At 42.5% G+C, this 24,009-nt stretch overlaps 1 protein-coding gene across 1 annotated transcript in view; it reads right to left on the bottom strand.

Annotated features, from left to right (window-relative positions):
- LOC115111625 (5-hydroxytryptamine receptor 2A) overlaps window positions 1–24,009 on the bottom strand; it is a 35,338-nt gene continuing 11,329 nt past the window's right edge. The window contains exons 2-3 of the mRNA XM_029637884.2: window positions 14,207–14,407; window positions 1–3,538 (exon numbers count right to left, since the gene is read on the bottom strand). Coding sequence (XP_029493744.1) covers window positions 2,715–3,538; window positions 14,207–14,407 — 1,025 coding nt within the window. The 3' untranslated portion in view covers window positions 1–2,714. The remainder of the gene's footprint in view (window positions 3,539–14,206; window positions 14,408–24,009) is intronic.

Genomic DNA, 24,009 nt, shown 5'->3' with positions numbered 1-24,009 from the left:
AAAAAACAGGTCTGCTTTGACCTGTCAGACGTACACACTAAAATGACCCCCACACACTCATAAAGGCTTACATTTCTATTTTACTTTAATCAGAGAAAAAAAAAATCTCATTTGGGTCAAGAAAAAAATGGACTCCATAAAATACACAGAACTCTCTCCGTCTGAGTTAAAGTGGTCACCCAGGCAACATCAACATTGTCTATGTTTCAAAAAGAAGCATCAGTTCAATGCTTGAGTAGGGTTGAGATCAGAGGAACTGGTTGTAGAGTGGCGATGGTGGGTTCCCTATGAAAAAGAGGGAGGGGTTATAACAGATCACATCAACCATAGGTACAACAACTCTTAGTGCAAATGAGTCCCACACCTTTAAAAGGAAGGTCCTTTAGCCCCCTGAACTATGCCTAGGAATCTGTCAACATATACACTACCATTCAAAAGTTTGGTGTCACTTAGAAATGTCCTTGTTTTTTAAAGAAAAGCAAACTTTTTGTCCATTAAAATAACATCAAATTGATCAGAAATACAGTGCAGACATTGTTCAATTTGATGTTATTTTAATGCACAAAAAGTTAGCTTTTCTTTCAAAAACAAGGACATTTTGAAGTGACACCAAACTTTTGAATGGTAGTGTACATCTTCATTAGCCTACATCCCACCTATACACATTTCTGTATCTTTATACTGCATGAAGGAAACACAAGAAAATACAAAAATTAGCTCCGTATCTTCGGGTAACGACAACAAAAATACACACATTTATTTACGGATTGGCACAATGTATTTACACAAATATATATTTGTATATGGTGTATGAAACAGTTCCTTACAAACGTATTCACCCCCTTGACATTTTTCCTATTTTGTTGCATTACAACCTGTAATTTAAATGGATTTTTATTTATTTTATTTTATTTATTTGGATTTCATGTAATGGACATACACAAAATAGTCCAAATTGTGTAGTGAAATTTAAAAAACAACAATTTATCGGAAAAGTGGTGCGTTGATTGAGCTATATGTATTCACCCCCTTTGCTTTGAAACCCGTAAATAAGATCTGGTGCAACCAATTACCTTCAGAAGTCACATAATTAGTTAAATAAAGTCCACATGTGTGCAATCTAAGTGGCACATGATCTGAGTATACTTCCACCTTTTCGGAAAGTCCCCAGAATCTGCAACACCACTAGGCAAAGGGCACCAAGTAAGCAGCACCATGAAGACCAAGGAGCTCTCCAAAGATGTCAGGGACAAAGTTGTGGAGAAGTACAGATCAGGGTTGGGTTATAAAAAAACATATGAAACTTTGAACATCTCACAGAGCACCATTAAATCCATTATTAAAAAATGGAAAGAATATGGCACCACAACAAACCTGCCAAGAGAGGGCCGCCCACCAAAACTCATGGACCAGGCAAGGAGGGCATTAATCAGAGAGGCAACAAAGAGACCAAAGATATCCCTGAAGGAACTGGAAAGCTCCACAGCGGAGATTGGAGTATCTGTCCATAGGACCACTTTAAGCCGTACACTCCATAGAGCTGGGCTTTATGGACGTGTGACCAGAAAAAAGCCATTGCTTAAAGAAAAAAATAAGCAGACACATTTGGTGTTCGCCAAAAGGCATGTGGGAGACTCCCATATGGAAGAAGGTACTCAGCTTAGATGAGACTAAAATTGAGCTTTTTGGTCATCAAGGAAAACGCTATGTCTGGCACAAACCCAACAACTCTCATCACCCCGAGGATACCATCCCCAAAGTGAAGCATGGTGGTGGCAGCATCATGCTGTAGGTATGTTTTTCATCGGCAGGGACTGGGAAACTGATTTGAGACTGGGACGGAGATTCACTTTCCAGCAGGACAATGACCCTAAGCATACTGCTAAAGCAACACTTGAGTGGTTTAAGGGGAAACATTTAAATGTCTTGGAATGGCCTAGTTAAAGCCCAGACCTAATTCCAATTGAGAATCTGCGGTATGACTTAAAGATAGCTGTACACCAGTGGAACCCATCCAACTTGAAGGAGCTGGAGCAGTTTTGCCTTGAACAATGGGCAAAAATCACAGTGGCTAGATGTGCCAAGCTTATAGAAACATACCCCAAGAGACTTGCAACTGTAATTGCTGCAAAAGTTGGCTCTACAAAGTATTGACTTTAAATTCCAGGTTGTAAGGTAACAAAATAGGAAAAATGCCAAGGGGGTGAATACTTTCGCAAGCCACTGTAGCTTAGTGTGTTTAGTTCATAATCCACTCCTTGATGTGTCATTGTGAAACATCTTTGGCACACAAGGAGTGGAATGTTAGCTAAACAGTCTGGTATCCAGGCTATGTGTATGAACATTTTGGGGAAACGTATCCCCTCGTGGCCCCTGGCTATTGCTGATAATTTTACTTTAGCTCAGTTGTTCTCTTCTGGTGTAACTAGTTTAAGTGTTTGTGAGGCAGGTTGTGTCTTTTCCTCTCTCTGTACTCCCTGCTTCCTACAGCTTATCACTGTATTCGTGCGTGGACAGATTTTGACGGGAGTGGACCCTCTCTCTTCACATATTCCTCTCTGGTATGAGTCTCACCACAGAGCTACTGAACACATTCCAGCACAGGAACCTCCGTTCCCAAGGTTTCCTTCCGGAAACAAGGCGAGATCGTGATCAAAACACAGCACATCTCACTAGGATTATGGGAGATTCAGTCCTCACAGGCTCACAACCTCTCACACAGCTGATGCTCTCATCTTGGTCCCTGGGTGCCTTGTCGTTGTCTGAGTTTGATTTGGTCCTCCACCACTGTGGGCCCCATTCCTGAGGGACCCCATTTCCTCCAGGGGCAGGTGGGTGGAGTTGTAGGCCAGTGGAGGAATGGTATTAACCAACATGAGCTGCAGAGGCTTCCTCTCCGGGCTGTACTGGCAGCGTACGTAGCGGGAGAAGGCTGCACGGTACGTTTTGTTGAACAGAGTGTATACCAGAGGGTTGACAGCTGAGGAGAGGTATCCCACCCACACGAACACGTTCAGCAGCCCCCCCATCACCCACGGGTCACAGTTCATGGGGTTGCACACCACTGCCAGCACATTGGTGATGAAGAAGGGACACCACATGACCACGAACAAGAAGAAGACCACACCCAGGACCTTGGTGGCCTTCTGCTCATTGCTGATTGACTGCATGGTACGACGCCCGTACCGCGGGTCCACCCCAGCCCCGCCAACCCCTCCTCCCACCCCTCTCGTGTCGCGGCTGAGCGAACGCCTGAAGAAGAGCTTCTCTGAGGAGAGCGAGGACTGTGGGAAAAATCCCAGGGTCAGGGTGGCACTCCACTTGGGCCTGGGCACGAGCTGGTCCAGGCAGAGTGTAGCCTCATTCTGCAGGGCGCTGATGGTGAGGAAGTAGGTGACCATCATGATGGTGAGGGGGACGAAGAAGGCCACGAAGGAGCCTACCAGGACGAAACTGTCATCTGTCAGCAGGCAGCTGCCATCTTTAAATACCTTTGTGTGGTCCCGCAGGCCTAGGACAGGGATGGGCATGGAGATACCTACAGAGAGACACAGAGATAAGTTATTTTGGTGTGAGGTTTGTGTGTTTGTGTGTGTTCCATTTCTTGAGATTTCAAAGTAATTTTCTACAGCTCGTCTCTACCTAAACCAGAGCACTGTGGCGCTTCAGGATTGTACCAGTAATATCAAAATGTAAAGAAAGTCAACAATCATAGTCAACCTGTTGCTCATTCCAACCGTAAATCAAGCCACCAGGGCAGGATCCTCTTGCATTATTAATGTAATAGCCCTCATATCGCCACTGTCTGCCCACCAGGACATATAAACCCTGCAATTTCCCCTCACAGATTCAGTCAGCACTATTATCATTAGCAATAGTCCAATAACTGGATTTGGGAGAGAGAGGGACAGATACATCTGGAGCCATTCACTATGGCTTTCATCCCCACAGCAACACTGTTTGATGCAGAGACCCTAATGCCCTCAGGGAGGAGGTGCAACTGGCCTGACACTGACTGACATTTTGGGGTTCAGAGCAGGAAAATAGACATGGAATTAAGATCCCATCACTTTAGGCACGGGTAACATATTCAATGATTTATAACCTCCCATTTGCAAGTATACTGAACAAAAATATAAACACAACATGCCACCGTTTCAAAGATTTTACTGAGTTACAGTTCATATGAGGAAATCAGTCAATTGAAAGTTAATTAACATTCCACTCCTGGACATGTCATTGTGAAACTTCTTTGGCCCAGTTAATTCCTTCGCATCCTGATCCGAAAGAAATTAAATAGTCCCTTGTTTTATTTCACGTTCATGACTTTGCTTGGAAGAAGGATGAGTACTTCCTGTTTCTAGCTTCATTATTGTATATTCTATTCCTCTTGTGTTACTATTTTCAATATTTATGTATATAAATATTAAAAACTCTGCATCGTTAGGAAGGGCTCGTAAGCAAGCATTTCAGAGTAAAGTCTACCACCGTCGTATTTGGCACATGTAACAAATACAATTTTATTTGATTTTCTGACAAGGCCACAGTCAGCATTTTATTGTCATAATTAGGAGGCCAAAAATCCATCAAAATGCTTGTATACCCAGAATTCAGAAATAATCAAAAGATATGTTTTGTCTGCGTTTGTCTTCACCCTGATGATCTCCTCCCACTTGGCACACACTGGTTAAATCAATGTTGTTTCCACGTAATTTCAATGAAATTACTTGGAACCAACAAGAATAGATGTTGAAGTGATGTCTGTGTCCAGTGGGCCCCCTCTAAAAATATACAGTGCATTTGGAAATATATTCAGACCACTTCCCCTTTTCCACATTTTGTTATGTTGAAGCCTTATTCTAAACTGGATTCAATCGTTTTTTCCCTTCATCAATCTACACACAATACCCCATATTGACAAATCAGAAACAGTTTTTTGCAAATGTGTTAGAAATAACTATTCAGAACTATTCAGACCCTTTACTCGGTACTTTGTTGAAGCACCTTTGGCAGTGATTACTGTCACGACTTCAGCCGAAGTCGGTTCCTCTCCTTGTTCGGGCGGCGCTCAGCGGTCGGCGTGGCCGGTCTTCTAGCCATCGCTGAGCCACTTTTCATTTTCCATTTGTTTTGTCTTTGTTTCTACACACCTGTTTTTCATTCCCCTAATTATTGTTCATGTATTTAACCCTCTGTTTCCCCCATGGTGTTGTGCGGGATTGTTTTATGTCATGTTCGGTATGTTGGTGACTGGTTATTTCGAGGGGTGCTGTTTCTTGCCCGTGCGTAAAGGTTGATGTTCGTGTGTTTTGTGTTTGGGCAAGTCTATTGTTTTACCTTGCACCATTCATTATTCTGAGTAAAGTTACATTGCTCCCAATTCTCTGCTCTCCTGTGCCTGACTGCATACACCAGCTACACCCACCATTCTGACAATTACAACAATTAGAGTCTTCTTGGGTATGACGCAAAAAGCTTGGCACACTTGGGGAGTTTCTCCCATTCTTCTCTGCAGATCCTCTCAAGTTCTGACAGGTTGGTTGGGGAGCGTCGCTGCACAGCTATTTTCAGGTCTCTCCAGAGATGTTCGATTGGGTTCAAGTTCAGGCTCTGGTTGGCCACTCAAACTCCAAGTGGGCTGTCATGTGCCTTTTACTGAGGAGTGGCTTACGTCTGGCACTCTACCATAAAGGTCTGATTGGTGGAGTGCTGCAGAGATTGTTGTCCTTCTGAAAGACTCTCCCATCTCCACAGAGGAACTCTGGAGAGCTCTGTCAGAGTGACCATCAGGTTCTTGGTCACCTCCCTGACCAAGGCCCTTCTCCCCCGATTGCTCAGTTTGGCCAGATGGCCAGCTCTAGGAAGTGTCTTGGAGGTTCCAAACTTATTCTATCTAAGAATGATGGAGGCCACTGTGTTCTTGGGGACCTTCAATGCTGCAGAAATGTTTTGCTACCCTTTCCCAGATCTGTGCCTCGACACAATCCTGTCTTGGAGCTCTACAGACAATTCCTTCGAGTAATGGCTTGGTTTTTGCTCTGACATGCATTGTCAACTGTGGGACCTTATATAAACAGGTTTGTGCCTTTCCAAAACATGTCTAATCTAATGAATTTACCACAAGTGGACTCCAATGAAGTTGTAGAAATATCTCCAGGATGATACATTTGCGAAAGATTCTAAAAACATATTTTTGCTTTGTCATTATGGGCTATTGTGTGTAGATTGATGAGGAAAGAAACATATTTAATCCATTTTAGAATAAGGCTGTAACGTAACAAAATGTGGAAAAGGGAAGGGGTCTGAATACTTTCCGAATGCACTATTCAGAAGGGGATTGAGACTAAAAGGAGAAAGAAAATTTGAGTTTTTCTTTGAGTTGATCTTTTCTTAACCAGGGAGGGATTGTAAATCAATTATTTTTGTCTGGCTTTGTTGAAATCCAGGGCATATGTTAAAAAGATGAACCAAGACAAACCTGAAATGCAGAAAAGCAATCGCGTCAAGAGACGTCTTCTTGTGTGGGTTGGGATGGGGAAGCAGTTGACATATAGTCAAGACAATCTTCTGCTATCCAGATGGCCATGGAACCCTGAATCAATCATATGACTCAAGTCCAACATTTCATCATGTAATCCTTTGTTTATATTCATTCTCCTCTGTTGCTATCCACCCCCATCATGTGTCTTTACTCCATTCCTCCCTAGTATTACAGGTTGTTTGGACTAGCTTCCCGTTGACCTGGGTCTTCAGTGGTTTCTGTAGAGCAGTGCAGCAGCACACCCGGCACAGCAGTTGGAGACAGACCAAAGAACACATACCTGATTCAGACATCTCAACCATCTCTGCCATGTTTCCACACTAACAAGTCCACACCAGAACCACAGACACAAAGAGCTCCGGGTTGGAGACCACACTAGACACAAAACATGAGCCTAATCCCAGGAAGAGGAAATGTTAAACTGACCTTAGGTCAGTATCTCTGCTCTCTAGGAGCAATTTACTACTACTCCAATAAACACAGCTCAGCTAATTATTTCTCCATATTTGCAAAAAATCTTTCAGTGGCAGTTACATTATCATGGAACTGCTGATGCCAATACGTACATTTTTACGGCTTTGGTTATTGCGTGTTTCTTTGTTCGAGGAAACTATAGCTCAGTGTGTCTGAAGGGAGAAAAATAGCCCCTGGGGATGCTTTCTGTCTGTCAGAACAACATTGAGGCACAATACATGACAGAGATACAGAAAGCTGTAGGAACCTCCTTAATGATTCAATAGGAAAGAAAAGAACTGCTGGTTTCAAAGACCAAATAGTACTATTTTTTAATTGAGCTTGGCAGTCTTACAAAAGTTATCTTGTTTGATATGAAAAATTAATAAAGTCTTGGTCATGGCAAAGGAACATTCCTTGGTCATGGCAGGGTGAGGTGTGTGTTCTGTGTATGTGTGGGGTTTTGTAAGGTCTTCAGGGATGTCTCTCTGTGGTAGCATTTTTGTGCAATAGGCTGGGCAGTAGCAGCACTGTTCCAGGGTTTGTTTAACAGCATACATCATCTCAGTTCTGTGTAACATCAGCTACACTTCAGCTTCTCTCTCTCTCTGCCATGTGCATATAAACGAGAGGAGAGGGGGATGAGACCTAACATGTAGATAAGCAGCAGTGACATACATAATCTTATTTAATTTGCAGGCGGCAGCGTATCATATTCTAACGCTCCGCTTGGGACCAGGAACCTGTGGAATGGTGAGTCATATCGGTAGTTCATTTCTCCCAACATTGTGTGTTGTCTCTCTCTGCTTCCCTGGTTCTATGTGACATTGTCCCTCCCTGCCTCCCTGGTTCTCTACACAGCATGACTGGATCATTAGTGGTGGTATTGAACCATTGGAAAGGAGCCACACAAGTCATTGACTACAGCTCAGCGTTCAACACCATAGTGCCCTCCAAGCGCATCATTAAGCTAAGGACCCTGGAACTGACCACCTCCCTCTGCAACTGGATCCTGGACTTCCTGACTAGACACCCGCATGTGGTGAGGTTAGGCAACAACACATCCCCCACGCTGACCCTCAAAACAGGGGCCCCTCAAGGGTGTGTGCTTAGTCCCCTCCTGTACTCCCTGTTCATCCACAGGGAGGAAGCCAGAAATCTGGCAGTGTGGTGCCAGGACAACAACCTCTCCCTCAACAAAGGAGCTGATCGTGGACAACAGGAAACAGAGCGCCGAGCACTCATATCAACGGGGCTGAAGTTTAGTGTGTGTTCTACATCACTAAGGACCTATCATGTTCCAAACACACCAATAGTCATGAAGAGGTTGGCGTCCTGCGGCTGGAGCCGAACGCGCCGGGGAGGGAGTACTGTCACGTATGCTCTTTCTCCGGCGCTCTAGGTCGTCATGCTCCTGCACCTCAGCCGGATCGACAGGTTCCCGCACCTTAGCAGAGGTGACCGGTCCGCTCCTGATCCCCGGGATCGTCATCTTGGTCGGCGTCCTGCAGCTGGAGCCGCACGTCAGGGAGGGGAGGGGAGGGGGTACTGTCACGTGTGCTCCCTCTCTGGCCTCTAGGTCACCAGGCTGCACGTTAGGGTGCACACCTGTCACCAGCGTTACGTGCATAATGACAAAAGTTTTTCTAATTCATAAAAAATGAAAAGCTGAAATCTTTCAAGTCAATGAGTACTCAACCCCTTTGTTATGGCCTAAATAAATCAACATTTGCTTATCTAGTTACATAAAAATTGCATGGACTCACTCTGTGCGCAATAATAGTGTTTAACATGATTTTTGAATGACTACCTTATCTCTGTACCCCACACATACAATTATCTGTAAGGTCCCTCAGTCGAGCAGGGAATTTCAATCACAGATTCAACCACAAAGACCAGGGAGACTTTCCAATGCTCCGCAATGAAGGGCACCTATTGGTAGATAGGTAAAAAAAAACATTGAATATCCCTGTTGAGCATGGTGAAGTTATTAATGACATTTTTGGATGGTGTATCAATACACCCAGTCACTACAAAGATACAGTCGTTCTTCCTGACTCAGTTGCCGCTCAGGGATTTCACCATGAGGTCAACGGTGACGTTAAAACCGTTACAGAGTTTAATGGCTGTGATAGGAGAAAACCTAGGATGGATCAACAGCATTGTAGTTATTCTACAATACTAATGCTAATACTAGTGAAAAGAATGAAGCCTGTACAGAATAAATTATTCCAAAACATGCATTCTGTTTGAAACAAGGCACTAAAGTCATTCTGGAAAAAAATTGTCAAAGCAATTAACTTTTTGCCCTCATTACAAATTGGGGCAAATCCAATACAACATATTACTAAGTACCACTCTTCATATTTTCAAGCATAGTGGTGGCTGCATCATGTTATGGGAATGCTTGTAATCATGAAGGACTGGGGAGTTTTCAGGATAAAACATTTATGGAATGGAGCTAATGTAAGGAGAGAAAAAAGTTTTTATGGGCACACACATCTAAAATAATGTATTTGATTACAAATACGAATGCTTCTAGCCGAAAGAGTCACCTTACCTTGATACTTAAAACCTAAATCAATACTGACATTAACATGGTCCTTCAATAATTATGAATAATACTTGTTGGATGTGCATTTGTTGTTGAGCTGTTTAATTACACTGTGGTGCTTCACCACACATTATAATCTGATCCAGGAAGGAATTTTGGGGATTTGATAGTCAAATGACAACAGCTGTTGTGATAGTGCATGCGATGCAACTACACTGGAAAAAACACGTTTTGCGAGGAATGTCCAGAATATGTTGTATCATTCGTTACACCAATGAAACCTGGATCCACATGGATCTAATATCCCAAGCAAATAGAAGTTCATCATCTGTTGTAGTCTGCTTGATTTCAGTAGCGGTGCATGGGTAACAAAAAAAATCCATGACAACCTACACTGTATGTGTTGTGATAATTGCATTGTTTGCTGTTAATTCATATGCCTTGTGACCGTGATAGGCCTAAAGGCCGAAACAATAAGAAGACAGTAGTAGAATAAATTCAACCACACCTTTGTTTTAAGACAAAACCAGATAGCAACCTCTGTCCGTTAAAGTCCACGACGCATATTGCATTTAACAGACAGTTACATGACCTACAGCATTGTTAAGCAAGTACAGTTGAAGTCGGAAGTTTACATACACCTTAGCCAAATACATTTAAACTCAGTTTTTCACAATTTCTGACATTTAATCCTAGTAAAAATCCCCTGTCTTAGGTCAGTTAGGATCACCACTTTATTTTGTGAAATGTCAGAATAATAGTGGAGAGAATTATTTATTTCAGCTTTTATTTATTTTATCATATTCCCAGTGGGTCAGAAGTTAACATACACTCAATTAGTATTTGGTAGCATTGCCTTTAAATTGTTTAACTTGGGTCAAACGTTTCGGGTAGCCTTCCACAAGCTTTCCCCAAGAAGTTGGGTGAATTTTGGCCCATTCCTCCTGACAGAGCTGGTGTAATTAAGTCAGGTTTGTAGGCCTCCTTGCTCGCACACTCTTTTACAGTTCTGCCCACAAATGTTCTATAAGATTGAGGTCAGGGCTTTGTTGTCCTTAAGCCATTTTGCCACAACTGTGGTAGTATGCTTGGGGTCATTGTCCATTTGGAAGACCCATTTGCGACCTAGCATTAACTTCCTGACTGATGTCTTGAGATGTTGCTTCAATATAGCCACATAATTTTCCTCGTGATGCTATTTTGTTGTTGTTATTTAAAAGTGCTTTCCTCACCATCTAAAATAAGCATCCCCCTTTCAAAAAATGTTGATCTAAGAACAGATACAGCCATTGGTTCACTCCAGACTTGACTGCCCATTTGACCAGCACAAAAACATCCTGTGGCGTACTGCACTAGCTTCGAATAGTCCCCGTGATATGCAACTTTTCAGGGAAGTCAGGAACCAATGCACATAGTCAGTTAGGAAAGCAAATTCTAGAATTTTCAAACAGAAATTAACATCTTGCAGCACTAATTCCAAAAAGTTTTGAGACACTGTAAAGTCCATGGAGAGTAAGATTACCTCCTCCCAGCTGCCCACTGCACTGAGAATAGGAAACACTGTCACCACTGATTAAGCCACGATAATTGAGAATTTCAATAAGCATTTCTCTATGGCTGGCCATACTTTCCACCTGGCTACCCCAATCCCAGCCAACACCTCTGCAGCAACTTTCGCCCCCCCCTCCATCCTGCCCTGCCTTTCTAAAATCTTCAAAAGCCAAGTGAACAACAGATCACCGACCATTTCGAATCCCACCATACCTTCTCCGCTATGCAATCTGGTTTCCGAGCTGGACATGGGTGCACCTCAGCCACGCTCAAGGTCCTAAACGATATCGTAACCGCTATCAATAAAAGACAGTACTGTGCAGCCGTCTTCATCCACCTGGCCAAGGCTTTCGACTCTGTCAATTCTTATCGGCAGACTCAAAAGCTTTGGTTTCTCTAATGACTGCCTTGCCTGGTTCACCAACTTCTTCTCAGACAGAGTTCAGGGTGTCAAATCGGAGGGCCTGTTGTCCGGACCTCTGTCAGTCTCTATTGGGGTGCCACAGGGTTCAATTCTCGGGCCGACTCTTTTCTCTATATATATCAATGATGTCGCTCTGGCTGCGGGTGATTATTTGATCCACCTCTACGCAGGCGACACTATTCTGTATACATCTGGCCCTTCTTTGGACACTGTGTTAACAAACCTCCAAACGAGCTTCAACGCCATACAATACTCCTTCCATGGCCTTCAACTGCTCTTAAATGCTAGTCAAATGAAATGCAGGCTCTTCAACTGATCTCTGCCAGCACCTGCCCGCCCGACTAGCATCACTACTCTGGACAGTTCCGATTTATGTTAGGTCAGCGCCAAGTCACAGAAAAAAACAGCCATTTTCCAACCAAAGAGAGGAGTCACAAAAAGCAGAAATAGAGATAAAATGAATCACCACGTGTCATCAGATGACGCTCATAGGACTTCATGTTACACAATACATGTTCGTTTTGTTCGATAAAGTACACAAATCTCAGTATTATGTTCTTTTTTTTCTTCTTTTTAAAAAATGTGACCCCTTTTTCGTGGTATCCAATTGTTTAGTAGCTACTATCTTGTCTCATCACTACAACTCCCGTACGGGCTCGGGAGAGACGAAGGTTGAAAGTCATGCGTCCTCCGATACACAACCCAACCAAGCCGCACTGCTTCTTAACACAGTGCGCATCCAACCCGGAAGCCAGCCGCACCAATGTATCGGAGGAAACACCGTGCACCTGGCAACCGTGCACTGTGCCCGGCCCGCCACAGGAGTCACTGGTGCACAATGAGACCTTGACGTAGTTGTTCCCCTTGCTCTGCAAGGGCCATGGCTTTTGTGGCGCGATGGGTAACGATGCTTCGTGGGTGTCAGTTGTTGATGTGTGCAGAGGGTTCCTGGTTGGAGCCCAGGTAGGGGCGAGGAGAGGAACGGAAGCTATACTGTTACACAAACATGCAGAGATCATCCGTTCACCTGCTCTGCCTCTCAAAAAGACACGGCGGTTGGAAACAAAAATTTCTCATTTGTACTCAGACCAAAGGATTGGTTTCCACTGGTCTAATGTTTATTGCTCGTGTTTCTTGGCCTAAGAAAGCATTTTCTTATTGCTGGTGTCCTTTAGTAGTGATTTCTTTGCAGCAATTCAACCATGAAGGCCTGATTCACGACAGTCTCCTCTGAACAGTTGATGTTGAGATGTGTCTATTAACTCTAATGAACTTATGCTCTGCAGCAGAGGTAATTCTGGGTCTTCCTTTCCTGTAGTCTTCCTTTCCTGTAGTGGTCCTCATGAGAGACAGTTTCATCATAACTCTTGATGGTTTTTGCGACTGCACTTGAAGAAACTTTCAAAGTTCTTGAAATTTTCCGCATTGACGGACCTTCATGTCTTAAAGTATTTGCTTATTTGAGATGCTCTTGCCATAATAAAGCTGGTTGAGAGAATGCCAAGAGTGTGCATATCTGTCATCAAGGCAAAGGGTGGCTACTTTGAAGAATCTTAAATCTAAAATATATTTTGATTTGTGTAATACTTTTTTTGGTTACTACATGATTCCATATGTGTTATTTCATAGTTGTGATGTCTTCAAAATGTAGAAAATAGTCCAAATAAAGAAAAACCCTGGAACGAGTAGGTGTGTCCAAACTTCTGACTGGTACTGTAGGCCTACCTTGAAAATCTGATATTTCCTCAATTTGGTGCATTAAAAGTCCTTGTAAAAAGTGTAGCCAATTTATAAGTTATTACATTTTTTAATCAGTTTTCATGAGAGATTTGGCCTCTTTCGTTTGTTTCCGCAGCTTCAATGAAGGGTGTTGAGTAACTCTGTTGCGTTAAAACCAGGTGCGGTTATTATGACAACAGCATCCAACGTTGGCTTCAACTTGGCTTTCCATACAAATCCTTCCATTACAAAAGGAACCAGTTTTTGGGTCGCTTTCTCATTATAAAACAGTGATGTTGAGATTCATGCTTCCACTATTCATGGCTACAGAAAAATCGTCACGCATGCATCCAATTTATTTAGTCAGGTAATGTCCCATATATTCTCACATATTTTAGAATGTAATAATAATTAGAAAATCAATGCATTGGCAAAGCCAACATTTTTTTAAATTATTCTTAGTGCTAATGCCCTCCCTATTTGTTGGCCTTTTTGGCATTAAATGCATTATTCTTAAAGTGGTAATGGGGGATGTTATATATTAGGGCTATATGTACAATTATGTAAATGATACAATTGTATAACATTGAGGTCATAACAATTAAGTACTTGGAAAAGTCTCTGAAAGTCCTTGAATTTGACTTGCCAATGTCTTAACCCTGTTTAAAGGATTATAGTCCTAGTCCTATGTTGTTGTATAGCTGGAGTTATGGGCCAATTTGCATATATTCACACTTATTCCTCTAAGTGCACATGTGGAACTGCACGAAAATCCTTTTTATTTTTGTTTCAAACCATTTTGAAATGTTGATCCCAATGTCACACATTGGCCCCATTATTTATAGAAAGACCCACATGCTCTCTCTTCTTCTCCCTCTTCCTCACTCTCTCTATCTCTTTCCCTCTCTCTAAAATAAGAGGCATCATTTACTTGTGCAGGCTTGTCTTCCTTCCAGTCTCTTACCCACAGAGATGGTCCAGACAGCCATGATCTTGAGGCGAGCCTTGGTTCGGGAGTTGAAGCGGCTGTGGTGGAGGGGGTTTCTGATGGCGATGTAGCGGTCCAGAGAGATAGCACACAGGTGCATGATGGAGGCTGTGGAGAACAGCACATCCAGGTAGATCCAGATAGGGCACAGGTCCGAGGGCAGGGGCCACCAGTGGTCTGTAGGGGGGACACAGGGAAAACTCAATGAACTCTGGGAAATGAAACACCAATTACAGCAACCCTGTCTTGTAATGGGAATTACAGCAACCCTGTCTTGTAATGGGAATTACAGCAACCCTGTCTTGTAATGGGAATTACAGCAACCCTGTCTTGTAATGGGAATTACAGCAACCCTGTCTTGTAATGGGAATTACAGCAACCCTGTCTTGTAATGGGAATTACAGCAACCCTGTCTTGTAATGGGAATTACAGCAACCCTGTCTTGTAATGGGAATACCAGTTACAAGATATATGTGAGACTTTCAGCACCTACCACATTTATTTTTATGGAATTGGTGTTGGTTGTAAAATGCATTTGCAGAGACAGTGGAGTTTTTACAAGAGTTGTTGGGTAGTAATAGCAACTAAAAAGCTTCTTATGAGGTGACCAAAACACATAAAATAGAATGACTCAGATGCGTGGAACACCTCCAAACCCTCTAAAACATAGCTTGTGTGTGTGTGTTTTAAAGTAAGTCTGAGGTTCACAAACACAGCGCAAAGCAGCCTTTCTCAAAATGTACAAGGCCGTTTAGAGAAGCCCCTGTGCCCTATCTTTTGAGAAACTGTAGCTACATCCCCCATACAGACACAACTAAATACAACCTCCAAATGAAAAGAGTACACAGTAAAAGTACAGAATAAAGACCAGGCATTAGAATGTGATAATAAGCTGGAGATAGGGAATCTCACTGTTGGCAAGCACAGTCAGATGTGGTAGTTACACTGTTTCTCTATTCTCCAATTTATCCTCCTCTATTTCTCTTTCTCTCTGTTGGGAGGTCACAGACTCCCTCGCTCCTCTCCTCTCTCCTGAAGGAGAGCCTTACGTAAAGCATGTTTATTTGGACTGATTGTCACACACTGACAGCCCTATGTCTCTCTCTTTCTCTTCCTTCCGCTCTATCTCTCTGTCTCTCCCTCTCTCTCTGTCAGCCCACTTCATCACTCTTTCTCACTTCTCTCTTTCCTCTTCCATGGAGGTGGAAAAGGATTAGACCTCCAGCAATGCTAATGCCTCTTTCTACATCTTTTTATCAGCAACTCTCTCTCTCACCTCTCTCTCCATCTCTTACCTCTCTCTCACCTCTCTTACCTCTCTGAAGTGGGAAGTCATTAGACCTCAAGCTGTCCCAGCATGCACTTCTCTATCATATTTGATATTTTGCACCTCTGTCTCTTTTTTGATGTTTCTACACAACAATGTGCACACTAATAAAACAGCTTACTGTTTGCATGTCAACATTTTTTCCCTTCGAAAACTGAGAAAAGCAAGGCAGGATCAACTAGGGAATCATCGTGTAATGTGAGCACACGCATGCTGGGGTTGATGATGGATGGAATGAAAGATTTGGGAAAATGTGAGCAAGTTAAGATTTTAGAAGTGGTGTAGTGTATGACCAGCAGAGCCTGCCTGATTTGGCTCCATCCCACCCTGTAGGATTTAGCCTAAATGAGTCTTTCTGACCTGCAGCCATGATGCTGGTCTAAGGCTAGGCAGAGCCTGCCTGATTTGGCTCCATCCCACCCTGTAGGATTTAGCCTAAATGAGTCTTTCTGACCTGCAGCCATGATGCTGGTCTAAGGCAGAGCAGCCACAGTGAATTACCCTTCAACGCTTTTTGAAAAGAAGTCTGCTGAAAAGAGACCTATTTTCACTCCTTTCAAAAACTCTTGACACTGTAGCATTTCACAGCTCCGGCAGAGAAGTGCACACGCTCGTCTGAACACCCTAAGAAAGAGGACAAGTCGGGTTAAGTTATTATTTTTTTTCGCTTGTCCGCCTGCTGTACCCAGTGGGGTAAAAACGGGAAACAAAACAATATTGACTGACGGAAGCAGAAGAGAGCCCAGAGGCAGGGAATCCAGGGAAGCAGCCTTTATCCACAGAGGGAGGCTGTATATTTTCATACAGATATTGGCAGGGGCATCAATCTGGGCACTGGAGATAAATGAAAGAGCTTTTCTCCTCAAACTCGCTGACAGCTTCAGGCTTTCTTGCCTTCCCCCTGACCAAAGCTGGATTTGTGTTTCCTACCAAACAGAGAGCAGGGTGGAGGGAGAGAGGGGGAGAAGAGTGGTAGAGAAAGGGAAAGAGGATGAGTAAAAGATAAAGTGAGAGGAGAGGGGGAGAAGAGTGGTAGAGAAAGGGAAAGAGGATGAGTAAAAGATAAAGTGAGAGGAGAGGGGGAGAAGAGTGGTAGAGAAAGGAAAAGAGGATGAGTAAAAGATAAAGTGAGAGGAGAGGGGGAGAAGAGTGGTAGAGAAAGGGAAAGAGGATGAGTAAAAGATAAAGTGAGAGGAGAGGGGAAGAAGAGTGGTAGAGAAAGGGAAAGAGGATGAGTAAAAGATAAAGTGAGAGGAGAGGGGGAGAAGATTGGTAGAGAAAGGGAAAGAGGATGAGTAAAATATAAAGTGAGAGGAGAGGAGAGGGGGAGAAGAGTGGTAGAGAAAGGGAAAGAGGATGAGTAAAAGATAAAGTGAGAGGAGCGGGGCATAGATGGAGAGAAAACAAAGAGATGGAGAGCTAGAGACCTGCACGACCACAAATTGTATATAAACCAAGTTTTTCATCAACGACTCAGACATAAAGAGTCACTCCAGAGACCGCTAAAGGATTTGTTAAATTATGTGGACCCACCCAGCATAGAGAAATGTGAACAGGGTTTTTCTCTCTAACCCGATCTTATTTACTTCCTCAGGGCTGCCATCCTGTATGTCAGTGGTGAATTGTAAATAGTGTATTTCTAATGTTTCTCTGTAATCTCTCTGTCTCTCCCTTGCTATCCGTCTCCTCCTCCTCCTCTCTCTCTCTACCTCTCTACATCAAAGAAATTCTAAAAGGTGCTCGTCACAGTCATTACCATAAAGAATGAGTCTGACTTTATAAACCCTAAATCTCTCCACGTACACGTGAAATAAACTAATTGACATCAAAGCTCACAGAACTCTATTCCACCAGGGTCAGTACAATGGGGTAAAAATCTTGACACAATGACAGGTTATTCCAACATAATGTATGTGTTCTGACAAAAACCAATCCTGTATATTAGCTGGAAGATTGTGATTCTTATTCAGAACAGCAGGAGGCCTGCTCCTTTTGAGAAGATCACATTCACAGTTATTACATTCTGTTCAGAACCTAGAAACACACCGTCAGACCATGTGACTGTGTATGATGTTGAAACAGCCAGGAAATGTGTTCGTAATAATAATGCAGGCCTTCTATTCATCTTCAGGTGTGTCTTTAGAAGAAGAGATGGAGATAATTGGAGATGAGAGAGAGGGTGAATACGGAAAGCTCTGAGATAGAAGAGAGTACAAGGCAATTTGTTGTTCATCAATTTGCTGAACATTACAGCCCAAACAAACACGTCACATGGGGGTGAGAGGTGACGAGCAGAGTGACTAACCAGCCGGGTAACCCGCAGACGTCTGGCGGCGTTTTTATGAGATCCTATGCGACCTTATATTTTCTGTGGGCCGAATCCAAACTTGAGATGCGTGGGCGTAACTTAAACCCTTTGTAAATGATGCATGGAAACTGAAATTCAATTAAAATCACTGTAACCTCGCATATTTGATGAAAATGAGATCGAACCATCTCTTCCCGCTTGCACTCTGTAACAGACATGTCTTATGATCTTCACCAATGACCTTACACAGCAAGTTAAAGGGCCGACGAGGGTGACTTGTTGCTCTAAAACACAGATTGATTTGGTGTTCAGTAATAAACCAGAGAGAGTGACTAACTCATTCAATATGGTTACTGGGCTATCTGATCATAATCTGACACTTATAGCCAGAAAGCTGTCTAAGAGCAGGTTTAACCTCTCTACTGTTAGAAAGCCGGATCAACTAAGAATACCTAGGAGTGAATTAAACTATTTTGAAAACGCAATTAAGGGAATTAAGTGGAATGATCTCTTGTCCTATACAGACGTGCGAGCTGATAGTCAGGTTTTTCTATCCACAATCCAGACTACAATAAATGGTTTCCTAAAGAAAATCAAATCCAAACCTGGCCAAAAGAAAACTCTTCCTTGGCTAAATGGAGAAATCTGGAAATTGATGAAAGAACGAAATTATGCTCTAAAAATAGCCCTAAGATCCAAATTAGAGCATGACAGACGTAGGTTTACCATGTTGAGAAATAAGGTGATGAAAGAAGTCAGACAGGCCAAGGCAAACTTTTTTATTAACATAGTTGGTGAAGCAAAGGGAAATTCTAAATTGATCTGGGATTATCTAAAAAAGTTAACAGGGAAAGACCATAGTAACACTGCCAAAAGACTATAAATCATGGTGAATAACAATCTAACACAGGATGCAGTCGAAATAGTAATAGCCTTCAATTCCTACTTTATTGATTCTGTCAGGGTACTGACACAGAACCCCTCCACTGGTTTCTTGGGCTCAGTGCTAGTGAATGACGCTCAACCTGTCTTCATCATAAGGGAGGTTTCTGAGTCAAAGGTGAACAAGGTGATTAGCTCACTAAAGTCACTCATTGGCCCCATTACTAAGGTCACCAACACATCTATTGGTCTCGGGGTGTTTCCAAGGGTATGGAAGTCGGCCATAATAATGGCCATCTTTAAAACAGGCGACCCTGCTGACGTGAATAACTACAGGCCCATTAGTATACTACCTGTGGTGTCAAAGGTTGTTGAAAAGTGTGTAGCAGAACAACTGATTGCCCACCTCAACAACAGCCCCTTCACATTACACTCCATGCAGTTTGGCTTCAGAGCGAAACACTCCACAGAAACGGCCAACTGCTTTCTTCTGGAAAATGTGAAGTCCAAGATGGACAAAGGGGGCGTTTTTTGGGCTGTGTTTCTGGAACTAAGGAAGGCTTTTGATACTGTTAACCATGAGATTCTCATCACAAAATTGTCCAAGTTCAACTTTTCCCCCGATGCCTTGAGATGGATGAAATCATACCTTGAAGGCAGTACTCAGTGTGTCAGAGTGAGCAATGAACTGTCGCCCACTCTTAGCTATGACGTGGGCGTGCCCCAAGGGTCAATACTGGGGCCTCTCATGTTCAGCCTGTACATTAATGATCTGCCTTCTGTCTGTACTGGGTCTGAAGTTCAAATGTATGCAGATGATACAGTGATATATGTGCATGGAAAGAGCAAACAACAAGCTGCACAAGAACTCACTACTGTAATGGTCAGGTTACAAAGTGGCTCAGTGACCTCGTGTTTGCATCTCAATGTGAAAAAAACTGCTTGCATGTTCTTCACAAAGAAGGCAACAGATGCTACTGAGCCAGATGTATATGTGTCAGGGGAGAAGCTCCAGGTGGTATCTGATTTTAAGTACTTTGGCATCATACTTGATTCCAACCTCTCTTTTAAAAAGCATGTGATAAAGGTAATTCAAATAACCAAATTCAACCTAGCTAATTTCCCATTTATACGAAATTGTTTGACTACAGAGGTAGCAAAACTCTACTTCAAATCAAATCTATGATACTCCCCGACTTAACATACTGCTTGACTAGTTGGGCCCAAGCTTGCTGTACAACATTAAAACCTATTCAGTCTGTCTACAAACAGGCTCTCAAAGTGCTTGATAGGAAGCCCAATAGCCATAATCACTGTTACATCCTCAGAAAGCATGAGCTCCTGAGTTGGGAAAATCTTGTGCAATACACCGACGCATGTCTTGTATTCAACATCCTAAATGGCCTGGCTCCCCCTCCACTCAGTATTTTTGTTAAACAGAAAACCCAAACATATGGCAGCAGATCCACAAGGTCTGCCATGAGAGGTAACTGTATAGTTCCCTTAAGGAAAAGCACCTTTAGTAAATCAGCTTTCTCTGTGAGAGCTTCCCATGTCTGGAATACACTGCCATCAGACACACATACATAACTGCACCACATATCACACTTTCACAAAATGCATGAAGACATGGCTAAACGTCAATCAGATTTGTGAACATAATCCTTAGCTGTGTGTTGCCGCTTTCCATGTTGTCTGTTGTCTGTGGCTTGTGAGGTGTGGAAACACTTTGTTGCTTTTATATGTAAATTTTGTCTTGCTACTTTTTGTCCAATGCTGTATGTATGCTACATCTTGCTTGTCCTATGTTGCTCTGTGTGTGCTCACTGCTCAATGATTGTCTATATTGTAAATGTTTTTAATAACCTGCCCAGGGACTGCAGTTGAAAATTAGCCGGTTGGCTAAAACCGGCACTTTTACTGAAACGTTGATTAATGTGCACTGTGCCTGTAAAAAATAAAATAAACTCAAACTCAATTCAGGCCAGTTAAGGGACGGATCAACATTTACTGGGGGCAGGGGTGGTCTAAAACAGGGGAGTGTTGTCAAACTTATTTTATATATATATATATATTTTGCTTTGGGGATGGTTGTGCCTTTTTTCTTATTGAAGGCTAGCATCCCGGAGTCACGTCTTCGGCGTTGACGTTGAGACTGGTGTTTTGCGGGTACTATTTAATGAAGCTGCCAGTTGAGAACTTGTGAGGCGTCTGTTTCTCAAACTAGACACTCTAATGTACTTGTCCTCTTGCTCAGTTGTGCACTGGTGCCTCCCACTCCTCTTTCTATTCTGGTTAGGGCCAATTTGCGCTGTTCTGTGAAGGGAGTAGTACACAACGTTGTACGAGATTTTCAGTTTCTTGGCAATTTCTCACATGGAATAGCCTTCATTTCTCAGAACAAGAATAGACTGACGAGTTTGAGCCTGTAATCGAACCCACAAATGCTGATGCTCCAGATACTCAACTAGTCTAAAGAAGGCCAGTTTTATTGCTTCTTTAATCAGAAAAAACATTTTCAACTCTGCTAACATAATTTCAAAAGGTTTTTCTAATGATCAGTTAGCCTTTTAAAATGATACATTTGGATTAGCTAACACAATGTGTCATTGGAACACAGGAGTGATGGTTGCTGATAATGGGCCTCTATACGCCAATGTAGATATTCCATAAAAAATCAGCCGTTTCCAGCTACAATATTCATTAACAACATTAACAATGTCTACACTGTATTTCTGATCAATTTGATGTTATTTTAATGGACAAAATTTAGCTTTTCTTTCAAAAACAAGGGCATTTCTATGTGGCCTCAAACTTTTGAACGGCAGTGTATATTTATTAAAATGTTAATATCATACAGTGGACACAGGCCTATAGGCCTTTGCATGCAATACCCTGATATATTTAGTGCTCAAATCTGTCACAACTGAACCATGAGGTGGGCAATTATTGTTTTAGGAAAGTAGCCTAAAAACCAATACAAGTGCTACACATCGAAACACAATGAATAATGTTTTTGTAATTTTTTATAGGCTGTTTTTAAGGTAATGTAAATGTGGCTCACTTGGCCAATATCCCTTGTTTATTGATGGTGCTGGCTGCACCAGACTGGATCTGAATGCATATGGGTGTCTGGTAAATGTATTAAATGTCTGGTGCATTAAAATCTTCCCTGTCATGTTGTCTGGTGCTAAATTTTCCTGAAGGAAACTCTGAAATGGCATAGTTTTTATGAAGAATATTTGCTTGAAAATCTGTCGCCAATAGGATGGAAACCTAGCTAGTCAAGTGTCATTTTGATTATGCCTAGAACACCCCCCAGTCACACCCTGACCTACTCCACCATAGAAAATAAAGGCTTTCTATGGTCAGGACGTGACACTATGAGACTCAAAATTGAGCTTAGGTGCATCTTGTTTCTATTGGTCATCCTTGAGAATTTTCATGAGTCCACATGTGGTAAATGAAATTGATTGGACATGATTTGGAAAGGTACACACCTGTCTTTATAAGGTCCTGCAGTTGACAGTGCTTGTCAGAGCAAAAACCAAGCAATGTGGTCGAAAGAATTGTCAGTAGAGCTCAGAGACAGGATTGTGTCGAGGCACAGATCTGGGGAAGGGTACCAACATTTCTGCAGCATTGAAGGTCCCCAAGAACACAGTGGCCTCCATCATTCTTAAATGGAAGAAGTTTGGAACCACCAAGACTTTTCCTAGAGCTTGCCACTCAGCCAAACTGAGCAATCAGAAGAGAAGGGCCTTGGTCAGGGAGGAGCTCCAGAGTTCCTCTGTGGAGATAAGAGAATCTTTCAGAAGGACAACCATCTCTGCAGCACTCCACCAATCAGGCCTTTATTGTAGAGTGGCCAGACGGAAGCCACTCCTCAGTAAAAGGCACATGACAGCCCTCTTGGAGTTTGACAAAAGGCACCTAAAGGACTCTCATACAATGAGAAACAAGATTCTCAGTCTGATGAAACAAAGACTGACATTTTTGGCCTGAATGCCAAGCGTCACGTCTGGAGGAAACCTGGCACTATCCCTACGGTGAAGCATGGTGGTGGCAGAATCATGCTTTGGGGGATCTTTTTCAGCGGCAGGGACTGGGAGACAAGTCAGGATCGAGGGAAAGATAAACAGAGAAAAATACAGAGAGATCCTTGATGAAAACTTGCTCCAGAGCACTCTGGGGCGAATGTTCACATTCCAACACGACATCGACCCTAAGCACACAGCCAAGACAACGAAGGTGTGGCTTCGGGACAAGTCTCTTAATATTCTTTAGTGGCCCAGCCAAAGCCAGGACTTGAACCCGACCGACCATAAATCTCTGGAGAGGCTTGAAAATAGCTGTGCGACGGATCTGCAGAGAAGAATGAGAGAAACTCCCTAAACACAGGTGTGCCAAGCTTGTAGCGTCATACCCAAGAAGCCACAAGGCTGTAATTGCTGCCAAAGGTGCTTCAACAAAGTACTGAGTAAAGCATCTGAATACTTATGGAAATGTGATATTTCAGTTTTTATATGTAATACATTTGCAAAAAATTCTAAAAACCTGTTTTTGCTCTGTCATTGTGGGGTGTTGTGTGTAGATTGATGAGGGAAAAAAAGAACGTAACGTAACCTGTGAAAAAGTTGCTGCATTATACCCTATGGGGTTCAGTAATAATAGGCCTAATAAATGCAGTATGAATGAACGTCTAATTTACACATGTCCATCTGTCTTCACTTGTCCCTTCTGCAGATTCGTTATTATGGCTAGTCCTATCGGCTTTCAGGGTCACCTATTTATTTCATTGTTAAGATTATTCTTTTTTAATTGCAGCTGCAGAATTTTTAAACAAGCATATCCTTAGAATAGCGTTGCTTTAAATCAGTGTGCATGTGGGCACACGCTGGGCACAGACGGAAATTCAACGTTTCATTTGAATTTAGTTGAGTTTTCAACTAATGTGAATTCAAACAAAATGCCCTTAAGTTGATTACTTTTTGCAAATCCAATCACTTTTGCACATTTATTCAATATTTTGGGGGGTTGAAATGACATGTAACCAACATTGATACAAACAGTTTTTACCCATTTTGAAGCAACTATGCCCAATGTGAAGCACCATTCCCAGAAAGTTGTGGGAAGGTTGTATGCAAAATAACCATAGAACAACAACGCTCTCAACAAGCTCTAAGAAACATTTGGTTCTCAGAACGTTTATGTGCTAGCTGGGTAATCGCTTCAGGAAAAAGTTTGGAAAACCAATTATCC

Source organism: Oncorhynchus nerka, linkage group LG3, assembly GCF_034236695.1.
Source record: "Oncorhynchus nerka isolate Pitt River linkage group LG3, Oner_Uvic_2.0, whole genome shotgun sequence".
In the NCBI taxonomy this organism is placed as follows: domain Eukaryota; kingdom Metazoa; phylum Chordata; class Actinopteri; order Salmoniformes; family Salmonidae; genus Oncorhynchus; species Oncorhynchus nerka.
Note: the sequence above shows the minus strand (reverse complement) of the source record. Positions and strands in the feature narration are given on the sequence as shown.